Below are 12,198 nucleotides of genomic sequence, written 5' to 3' on the forward strand. Positions count from 1 at the left end.
GCTTTTCAATTTTTTACTTAATATGCATTCTTCTTACAAAAGATATCAAGTAATCCATCCATCAATACAACAGCAAGGATTTTTTTTTTCATTGTAATTTTTGCAGAATACGGCATGCTTAAAAATACTAGGCAAAATTTCATCTTTGTTATATAGGTCGCTTCACGAACGAAATAGTTCGTAGTGGGCAAAGAACAAAACCACAACTCCTTAGATTGATGCAGGTCAATAACTAGTAGTAACGTTTCGGCATCAGCAAAAGTGAAACGCTGCTTAGAGATATGGATTAAGAGGATCCAAAAACCACTGAAAATAATCACACTAAGCAGACAAAGCATACTAAGAACATCTTTGCAGCGCTATTAACTATTTATCTGCATCATTGGCCCCATTCGCCGCCTCTTCCTGAAGCTTCTTTGTCCAGTATTCCTCAAGAGGGGGTCCAAAAATAGCTTTGCCAGAAACCACTCCTATTCTACAAAATGGAATATAACATAGAGAATGAGTATTCATACAAGTATTTCAATTGGAGAAATTAAGCTATCGAATTAATGCAATGTAAAATAGGCGCAAACTGAATTTCTATTAAAATTATCGAAGGTATGTATATGATGGAGCACTGGCTAGTAATAGAATAATTTTTGAAATGACCAGAAAATTTATAACTACAATTAGGGGTGTAAATAAGCTGAGCAGTGTAAGTTTGTTGTGCTTTATTGTCAGATCATTCAAAATTTTATTTGTTTGAAATTGGCTCATATTTGTAAGTTATTTTGGAACTTCAGATACAAGTTTGGTTCATTTGTGATACCGAAGCTAACTCAAATCACAATAGAAAAAATAATTATTATTATTGAAATCAAATAAGTGGTCACAATGAAACGCACTTGAAAAAGAAAATACAACACACACAACATGCAAACTCACTTTAGGGCACACCTAAGCTGATTGTGGTGACGAACAGGGAGCTGGGAGAGGTTGTGGCAAGGTAAAAAAGGGGTTTCCAAGATGCGGATAAAGGGCGGTAGCGATTATGGGTGGCTGGAAAAGCAGGTCAGCAGGAGACTGCAGTCCAAACAGCAGCAGTTTGCTGTTTGGGGCAGCTGATCAGCAACAAAACAACAAAGGAAAGGCATTGCGTGCTGCAACAGCAATGGAGGACTGGGACAGCGAGGGCAGCGAAGAGGGAGGGCTGGAATGGTAATGGTACTGGGTATCGGGAGGGAGGCTGAAAGGCTGTGGGCTATCAGAAACAGCAAGAGGGCTGGCTGTCGGTTGAATCAGAAGGTGGCAGGGATTGTGGAAGGGAGGTGATTGGAACAGCGATGACAACAAGTGAAATCATATGAAAATTAGGCTCAAATGTAGAAATTGCATGAAGAATAGCATCAACAGCTATTCCGGGTGGCTGCAGCAAAGATGGTGTGCGGGAGCAGTGCAGAGAGGATGTGAAAGGGAAATAGAGAAGTTAGACACCACCTCATGAGAGAGAGAGATACAGCTGGAGCAACACCCAATCCCCTAACTACAGCCCTCAAAAGGAGAAAACGGGCATTGCCAGCTGTCCCAACAAACTCACGCCAAAAACTAACCTGACACTCTGTAACAAAGATATAATAATAAGATAAATAGGAGTGGGCCCAAGGACCGGCCAGCTACTCCACAAACCTAAATCAAGCCGGTGCAAGTGAGCAAATCTTAGCCCGCTCACGGCAGGACTTCCCACTTCCGCTACCAAGCTGGAGACGCTCACGTCGTTCCCTTGGGATTGGCTCATTTGTGGAGACTTATGGCTCCTTGTAGTATAATGTTAGATTAGCATCGTTGAAGGTGGCAAAAATGTTTTACTCTCCTTGTAAGTCAAATCTGTAGACGACATTCCAGAGTACGACTTGATAGAATAAGTATCCATCCTCATTTAACACAACCTGACCTGGAGTTGCCTGTCGATGGATATCTTAACAAATCAAGCTTCGAGCCATCAAATATACAATTGGCTTCTTGTACTCCTCATAATCGCCCAAAGTATATGTTAAATAAGGAGGATTCAAATTTGGGACTAAATCTATTGCAGGTTGAGTAGCTCTAACTAGCAACTACTCAAGAACCTTTTCATCTTCGCCAAAAAGACCAAGATCCCAATGGAGGATGTTCTTTCCCACTAATCTCCTAAGACAACTTCCAACACTGCGGGTCATCACTCATATCTAATCATTTGTCGGCGGATACACTGCAAAATTGACTATATTACCAAAATAACTCTATATGATCTTCTAGAAGCAGCTCAAGTGCTTCTCATCTCTAATATGTTGAAACCGCCTTAGTAGGGGTAACTCGAGGTAAGGCTACAAATCCAAAATTTTGAAATCTTCTTATCTGAAGTTGCCCTATGTCTACCATCAGCCACTCAAACTAATGACTCTTTGGACATGCAATGCCTGTTACTGAAGCTCCTCCAAACGCCTGCATACTCTATATGAACGATCATAACCTCAGACTCACTACGTTCTAGCACAACCGATGGTAATTTAACTGGAGTCTCTCTCCTGGTTTTGGATGGAATTGCTGGCGTCTCTTCCTCATCTGTTGGAGGTGAGAATCCTCTAAAATATTCATCCTTTCCTAGATCATTGTGGTCTGTGTATTACTTCAGCCACTCCCTAAGAAGTGAAATAGATTATTCTCCTAACTGTACAATTTGATTCAATATGTCAAAATCCATGACATTTGATAATTCCTGACGGAGACAGATATGAGAATGTGAATTGGTTCTACATTTTCTCCACTCTGACCTAATGCCTCCTTAAGCGGGGCTAGCTAGGATGTTCCCCTAATTGTACTCTTGCTGTAAGATCCTGAGGTTGAATTATTCGCGTAAGATGTGGTGGCCACCTAATGATGTGGTCACTCCACTTTTGAAACTGGGGTTTGAATGTTCAGTATGTAGTGTGTTGGTAGGAACTAGCGCTACATCTCCTGTTCATGTTGAACCAGATAATAATTTTATTTTTCTCTTGTGCTGTCGTAGGTGGTTCAAATTTTTCCACCAAAAAAATAAAGGTGCATTATTTGGTCAAAATAAAAAAGCCAAACCGAACCGTTGAAGTTTGATTTGTTCAGTTCGGCTTTAACAATGAATTTTAGTTTTTGATTTTTAAAACTTTAACATTCGGTTTTTGCTTCAATTTTAATTCATTTAACTAGAAAAACAAAAAATTTATTAAAATTTTTATTATATTTTGATTTCAAATTAAAAATGTCAATTTTTATTATATAAAATATTTGAATGAAATAAATAGAGGATCCATAAAAAATAAATTGATATTATATAGACAAGTAATTCGTTATGTTTGTTCTTAGCCAAACACCAATAAAAAATAAATTTTGATTTGTTCATAATAGAACTGTTTAAACCGAATTAATTTCAGTCTGATCAATTTAGATTAATCAAAATTTAGATTTGTACAAATTTTAAAACCAATCCATCCAAACAGACCGAATGCTCACCTATAAAATAACACTCTTCTTAACTTGCAAGTAGCTACTTCTACCATGCTATCCGATGGGAAGTCATGAAACTCGAAGAAAATTTTCACAATCTGGAGCCACTTGATGAACTTGTCTGGATCTAAGTTGTCATCAAAATGTGGCAAATTCGACAAATACATCTTTATTTCAAAATGCTATCTTCTCAAGTATTTCAAAACAAGTATTCGGGGTAGATATTCAGCCATGACATCGGTGTGGTAGAAGAGATTCACTGCATTATTTTGATTTAGGAAGCCCTGTTGCAAGAATATTATAAGATTTTATATAACCCCAAGTCATTAATGAAACAGTTCAAGCCTTTTGGAACAATCATTTCTTGAAAATTCAGAATCCGAAATAAAGTTTCAAACTCCTAAGTAACCAAGTCTTAAATATAAGAATGGACCTAAGGAAAGAAAAAAGAACTGGAGATAAGAACTGAAATTCAACCCAAAAAGGTCGCAATGCACCAACGAAAAGAATTCCCAGGCCTGACTTGATTGACTTTGTCTTTTTGGCAAGCTAAACTATAATGCAAATAAAACATGGCTTTACACTAGAATGCAAATAGTAATAGATGTGGGGAATAGACAAACTCATTCTTTCAAATAACACGGCTTATAGCATTGCATATCTTTCTAGGCAATCTTGAAGGTATCCTTTAACTCTTCACCGGCACTATCCTACTTAGTGCAACTAAAAGCTCCATGTAAAGAAGGTTTGTAACATGTACATCGAAGGGTATGACTCAAAGAAGAAAATGTAAAAACCCAATTACATGCATGGAAAACTTTCATCGTACAGATGCCTTAATTATAGTTTTTAAGCATATGAACCATTATTTGATCACCTTCATCCATCCATCTATGAATGAAAGGCAATGATTCACTGTAACTTGGTGTCCATCAACTCCAAAGGAACTTCTAGAAATTCTTTAGAAATTGGCAATCCCTAAAAAAAAAGGGATGAAAACAAGCCAAAATGCTTCAAAACATGCAATAAAATTAAACAAATAAAAATACAGCCTCTCCTCAGGAAATGATCTTCTAACTTAAATTAAATCCTATACCAAATAGGTAAATAAACCCTCTTCATGTCTTGGGCAGTTTCCTAAAAAGTCCATCCAAATGAGCTCACATGGCTGACTAGGTGCTGCAAGGGCGTATACAAATCCATTTTCTGATTTGAGGCTTCAAGGTGCTCCAGAGTAGCAATGCCTTCAAAAACCTTTCGGTAACCAAGAGCATCTTTGATCGATAAAAATATTACATTAGGTTTTTCCACACCAAAATGTTCAACTATTCAGAAATATGTGCCTCGCAAGTCAAGTCAAACAATTGGCAACTCTAGGTACACATAATAGACCTCAATGATACAATAGATCATCCTTACAACTGTATCCTTCCGGTCCTGCACTGATAGGAGCTGATATTAATGCCCCAAACTGCCTTTTGTAGTCTATACTTATTTTGGCCTCCAATATACACAAATCCTATGTAACCTTTACATTTACGTGGGATACATTAGGTTGAGGTGTGACAGTAAGAAAAGAAACCAAGTTCATTTACCCATCATACCATAAATTCATATCTAGTAGAAAAAAAGTTCTCAGAAACTAAGATCAGATAAAACACAAGTAATGTAATACATCCAAAACCCAAATACAATATAATATATAATAATTTACAGTTTTCTCACTAACCTATAGGCCCTTATTCTCACTCGAAACTAACACAAGCGCAATATAGTGAGAAAAAAACCAGATATTTCACAAAAAGCTTACATAGGATTTAGTTTACAGAAAATAATAAGCATGCGTTATGTCAGAAATCAAATTGTGCTTATAATCCTATTCATGTGCACTGACTCGAACACCTCAACCAATACAGTTGCATTGATAATAGACCAAATGAAGTAATGGAAATTCATGAATTTCAAGGATGAAAACCAAATGGCTACATACCGATAAAAGACTGTAAATATGACTGAACAAGAATGGCACCCAAGTCAAAAGCCTGTAGGCTAGAATCATGACATACTATATTGCATGCATAGTACTTCATACTTATAGCTACCAATCAAGCCTCTATATGTGCCTGATTTGAAACCAATCAAGCCTCTATATGCCTGATTTAAAACACTAGGTAAGCTCATTGAGTTACCCTTCCACAATAGATTAAAATCTATGATCCAGTGGTGATTTTTTTGCGTAGATTCAAATAGAGCATTCTCAGATAGACAAGCATATTAGCCATACTCACACAATTTAATCTTCTTCAGAGCTGAAAAAAAGCAGATCCTATAACATGCAACACTAATATAAACTATTAAAAAATAATAATGGGTTGTAGCCATATAAACATCATTTTCAATATTGGTTTCGAGAAAACACACATCATATAAGGTTTTGCACAATTGTCATACAAAATCAGGGATTACAATTTACATAATCTATAAGAAACAACAATAGAATCATGAATATAAGCAGATGTAGCACTAGAGCGTACAATCTAAGTCGTACATATCATGAAATCCTCACAATACTAGGCAGCATAACAAATTTCGTCACCATATAAAACACCATGAATAGCAAGGACAGGCAAAGCCATAGACATACTGAGAATGAAGAGTCAATTAAATATGTTACAGGCATACTTCAGGAATCACACAGAATAAATGCAGATAGTTTCTGACCTGAAAATTATATAAGATAAGATGCCAACAAAAGGCTATATCCAACTGTCAAAGAGAATACCAAAACTATGTACTAGACAAGGGGACTCCCATGACACTATAATCATAAGAAAACAAATGTGTAAACAGTTCACAAAAAATTGCAAACCAAGATCACCGAACACCACAACATCAATCAACGCCCAAGTTTAAATGGTACAAATATCTACAAACAATATCATAAAAACTACAACTAATGTTGGATATAATCATCTAGGAACTCTCATAGAAGGAGCAATTTATCATTACATTATATTGTGAAAGTTTATTTAAACCTCAAATCATAGAAACAAACATGTATTTCTTATGTGAAAGGAGGTGAGAGGCAAAAAAATTAAAACTAAGGAGTGTGACAATGTCTTACATAACTAGAAACAATTTTTCTAATTGCCTCTCTTAAATATACTTTAAAGACTCAAACTCTAAACTTTCCTGGTACCGATCCTCAATTGGCTTGTGTTGAATTTATGCTCCAATCTTACCAAAGCACTTAATATACATAAATCAAAACTTTGTACCGTTGGATTTGTTTACTTATGACTCTTGGATAGCAGGGATCTTAAGGCACATGGATCAAGGCTCTATATCCTTAGATTTGTCTCTTTGACCCTGGATAATATCTAGGCGCTTTCCTAAAAAACAAAAATTTACATGGTATCAGAGCAAGCTTAGAGTAGGGTTTCCACTTCCAACATTTGTTCTTATTCTCAAAGGTTTGTGGTTTCATTTCCAACCTTTGTTCTTATTATCTAAGGTGATTTTCACTTCCAGCATTATTTATTATTATCTAAGGTTGGGGTTTCCCCTCACAATCTTATCCCTCTTGTCAAATTCTCCTTCTAGTTATTATGTCGGGGTTATTTGACTTCCTTTCAAAAGAATTGACTAAGATTAATAAAGAAAATTAGAACAAAGGAGAGCTCATGTATTCAAGCATCTTATCGCTTGATCAATGAAAAATTATCTTAAATTATACGACACCATGGAGACCTTTATAAAATGAAAGGGAAAGATCAAACTCCTTGTGGATTTATTTCTAAAGCACAGAGTCCCAAAGTTATTACTTTGGGAAGTTATTACTTTGGGAAGAAATTGATTCCATTATCATGGCATGGTTGTGGAACACCATGCTACCAAAAAATTGGTGGGCCCTTTATGTGTATCTCCTAACATAAATATATTATAGACTTACTGAAAGAAACCAAGATGACAAAATGCAAGTTGTGTGAAACTCCAACTCAATCAGGAAAAAAAATTAGACTTTGATGAAAAAACTATTGTAGATAAGGGATGATATCAAAATAAATCAACTAGCCAATATATTCACCAAAGGACACTCTTGCACAATATTTAAAAATATCATAAGCTGATTTGGAATGATAGATCTCTACCATCCAATTTGAGGAAAAGTGTTGAATTTCTGCTCCAATCATAACAAAGAACTTTTAACACAAATCAAGGCTTTGAACCATTGGATCAATTCACTTATGACATTCGGATAGCAAAAATCTTATGGCACACGAACCAATGTTCTATAAATTAAAATTGTATCTCTATGACCATCAAATTGTAATCTGTGTGCAATTCTAAGAAAAAATCTATAGTTTGTTTAAAGGAAAATGAAAGAAAATTCAAAATAAATTAAGTGGAATTTGACAAATAACTTGATTTTTAGATCCATAATTCAAGTTGCATGGTAATTTATATTTAAAATAATGCATTGCCCATAAAATTAAAAAAAATAAATAAAATACTACATTTAGACAAAAATAATTAGAAGTTCCAATAAATTACAGGACAAGATAACCTAAAATTTTGAACCTGATTAATGTTTGCCCAATATAATGTTTGAGCTCATGTGGACATGATTAATGCTTGTTTTGACCAATTTAATTTCAAGTCATGTTTGGGCTAACCCTCCAACCATTATAATTTTTTTATATCTAATTTTATCTTTCGTAGTTCACATTTATCATTTTATAAACGTTTTTTTTTTATGCATTTATGTATCCTATTTGTATTAAGTATTTTTTTCAATTATATTTGTTTGTAAAAATGTTAAAAAAGTGTTCATGTAAGTCATTAGAAAGTTGGATTCGGATCAAACTTCTTGACCGGTTTAATAATAAATCGAGTTTAAATTATGCAAATTCAGGTTTAGTCAAAGTTAAATAAGACTTGAGCCACACCAATAAACCCAAACTTGCACACCAAGGAATAATTAGAAAAAAAATCATTAGCTAATTAAACACCAGAGAACTCTAGAAAGTGCAATAATATAAGGAATGGTCAAGTGCATTGTACTTCAATTCCAAAGATAGTAAAATAATAGTCAACCTAATAGTATACACAGTCTATGATCATAATTACGATGATCCAAAATGCAAAATACTTGGGTTCACACTATAACAGCCATATAAAATCATAATGATGAAACATGCGTAATCAATAGTCTTTTTTACCATAAATTCAAGACATGCAAACACTCCAAGTTAGGTATGGAAAGAGTTATTGCCAAAGCATACAGACATTATAGTCTCCCACAAAAACACAATGTCATACTTGTCATTAAAAATCAACTTAAACTCTTAAGTCCCCGATATATGATTGCACACTTGTTTCAAAACTCGATGAATATTACATTTTTAAGTTTAGTAAAGGTTTATAGGTTTGTGACCAAAACTACGCTCATTGATACCTAATTATTCTAACAAGCACAAATTCATTACTCATCTTATAGCATACCGACTTTCATTGAAATCTCTTAGTTCACTAAGTTTGCCCACTATGGTATTAACATTGTTTCTTCTTAGCGAGTATCACTCAATCACTTCATGTTACACAAAGAAGATCACTATTATTGACGAGAACAAAATCATTAAAACAATTTCATAATTAAAATTTATAACAATCCAATAACATTTGCATCACCAATCAATACAACATTCAAGATAAATTTCCATTTCTTACCCCTCAATGAAACAAGGTTATAATCACTGGCATCCCATAATGGTAACAACTTTCTAAGGGTACAAAATTTCAATCCATCGACATATGCAACTTATTATTATTGAATTCCAAGTTCAACATGATCGGATTCACCCAGGGCATCAATACTCAAGCCCAATGTCCTCGCAACCTTTCATAGTTTCCTTAGCACGAGCCAAAACAAAGCACAAAAAATTCACAACATAATTGATAAACCAATCAATTTATTTGTTTTGTTACGAAGTATAAGATATTAAGATTTAAACCACGTCAAATAATTACATGCTTCACAATAAGTCATTTCAAATCTATCTCAATGAATTACATAATTGCCTCCTTATGAATGTTCTCACCCCCAACTCTTATTAAAGAGATCAAGTGAATCCATATCACATTGATGAATAAATCAAAAGAAATTGCAAACCCGGCAAACCCAGACTTAGTCCAAGGATGTTACCAAAAACTTTGACAAAATCTATATCAACTCATAAGTGAATTTTTTATAGGCATCATCTAATTCCATCCAAAATATCTTGAACAAGCATAAATATCTTAATCATCTAATAATCCAATGAATAAAAAAAAAGTAATAAAAATTCAGTCTTAGTCATCTAATATATTGATAGTTTATTCCTATAAGCTACTCATAATGATAATCCAATTACTCAGCTCTGAGGCAGTTACATTGGCACCTTGCCTAAGGGTAAAGTTGTCTTTTGTACGCATAAGAGCAATTTTGTCTTTTATTATAATTATTGTTGGGTATAAATAGGCTTGCTATGTTTAGAGTTAGGTTTCTACGTGAGATTAGATTGTGTATCTTAGGTTTAGGGTCTCTGAGAGAGTTCCTACCTCTCGAATTGTAAGAATTGGAAGAGATTGCCTACCTCTTGAATTGTAGGCGTTTATCTTTTGTATTCTTGTTGAGTTATTTGAATTATTGAAGAAAATATTTGTGTTTGCCGTAATTTCTGTGGAAAAACAAGTCAATTTTGACGTCGAATCGTATCACAACAGTCGATTCCTGGGAAATTACCGACGGGAAAAAGCCAAAAATTGGGTTCGGAGCCTTCGTCGCCCAGATTGGATCGTGGCATCCAATGCCAAAACAATTGTGCCTTAGGAAGCAACAACTGGATCGCGGCATGCAGGCGACGAAACAAACGCAATTTGAGTGTGGTGGGGCAAGATCGCGGAATGTCGTGCCTTTAACTTATGAAACAGTCACCATTTTAGTTATCTAGGAAGAATCTTGACGAACAAAGACCTGAAGCTCCAATCTTTCAGGCTGAGGGGATCGCGGCGAACAGTGTGATACAGTCGCGGAAAGAGCCAACTAGGAAGCATCGCAGGGATTTGTGGCGTACAGTGGCCTAATTAAGTGTTACATTCGCCATTCAAATAGTCGAGAAGCTTAAGACAGGATCATGACAACAGGATTCATCGTGCTGTAACTGAATCTCATGTACAGTCATAGTAGGTGCTACTTGGTAAGGAACAACGAATTTGACTTGACCTGGGGACATTAATTTGAGGTACGACTGCAATAAGAGCTAGATGTGAAGTGACGATGGATTTCAGGAGATAAATATTTTTGCCTTTGAGATCAAAATTTTTTTTGGAAGAGATGTTAGCAAAGAAAGTAGATAATTTAGAGAAGAAATTAGAGGAAGAGATCAACTGAATCAAATATGTGATAGAAGAAATATTCACCACCATAGAGGATAGGTGTTCTTCTATGGATAATCGAATGAAGGATCGATTCGAGAGCATGGAGGAAATTTGCAAGATGGTAAAGAGGCTAATTGAAATGCAATTCAAGACCCCACCGACAGTTAATTTGCAAAACCTAAAGGAAAAGAGATCAAACGTGAGGAACATGAGGAAAACATCCACCATCGCGAACCCCCTCTCAAGGCTCCAATTACGGGTGGATTAGAGTTTTCTGATTAAGGCGGTTAGGTCAAAACATGTAGAAGAGATTATACAAGAGGTATGGGAGAGCATGAAGAACATAAGAGAGAAGCAAGGAGAGGATACGACTATGTACAAATGATGGAGTTTTGCCCTCAATATATGGGGGGAAACAACGGGGGAAGAGGAAGTTGAGGTGGAGATGCTAAGGTTAGGAAGTTAAAGATGACGATCTTTGAGGAAGACGCACATGGATGGGTGTATCGGGAGGAGCGATATTTTGTGGTGAATAGGCTAAATGGAGAGGAGAAACTCATAGCGGCAAAGTTATGTTTGGAAGGGAAAGATCTAACCTAGTTTCAGTGGAGAGAGGCTAGATTCCTAATCCATTTGTAAGAGGAATTCAAAGATTATTTGTTGGAACGTTTCCGAGCAATTCGGGAAGGAGAACTACACGAGCAATTCTATGTCTTAACTCAAGAGAAGACCATCACGGAATACAGGGAGAGATTTGCGATATTATCGAGACGGCTGAAGGATTTTTGAAGCATTAGAGGGAACTTTGATGAAAAGCCTAAAGCCCAAAATACATGCATCACTCTAACTATTGAGATCACGAGAATTGAGGGAGACGATGGACCAAGCTCAAATGGTAGAGGACAAGAATCAGACGAAGAAGGCTAGCAGGAGAAACTCAGATAGAACGTTGTACCGAACAAGCTACAACCACGCGATATCAAAAGCTCAAACAGTGGAAATCTGGATGGAGACTGCACGAGACACGACTAATAGACCACGATTGAGAGCAACACTCAAGCGCATTACTGAGACAGAGATTTGAGAAAAACAAGCCAAGAGGTTATGTTTTTGATGTAATGAGAAGTTTAACCCAAAACACCGTTCCAAGGATCGAAAATTACAAGTTCTCATAGTGCATTACGAGAAAAAGAATGAAGCAATAAAGACAGTTGTGGGGAGGAGGAACACTCTTATTTTTTCACATCTTGAGGACAATGTGTCTTTTGGGGGGGGGGG

The 12,198-nt window shown here is 35.7% G+C and overlaps 1 protein-coding gene across 2 annotated transcripts in view; it reads right to left on the reverse strand.

Annotated features, from left to right (window-relative positions):
• Positions 1-12,198, reverse strand: part of LOC110017996 (thymocyte nuclear protein 1) — a 17,013-nt gene continuing 4,815 nt past the window's right edge. For both annotated transcript variants that reach the window (XR_002293315.1, XM_020715201.1), the window contains exon 2: positions 1-475. Coding sequence is in view for 1 of the 2 variants with exons in the window: in XM_020715201.1 (XP_020570860.1) it covers positions 471-475 (5 nt within the window). In the remaining variant the exon portion in view is untranslated. The remainder of the gene's footprint in view (positions 476-12,198) is intronic.

Source organism: Phalaenopsis equestris, unplaced genomic scaffold (assembly GCF_001263595.1).
Source record: "Phalaenopsis equestris unplaced genomic scaffold, ASM126359v1 Scaffold000002, whole genome shotgun sequence".
Classification (NCBI taxonomy): domain Eukaryota; kingdom Viridiplantae; phylum Streptophyta; class Magnoliopsida; order Asparagales; family Orchidaceae; genus Phalaenopsis; species Phalaenopsis equestris.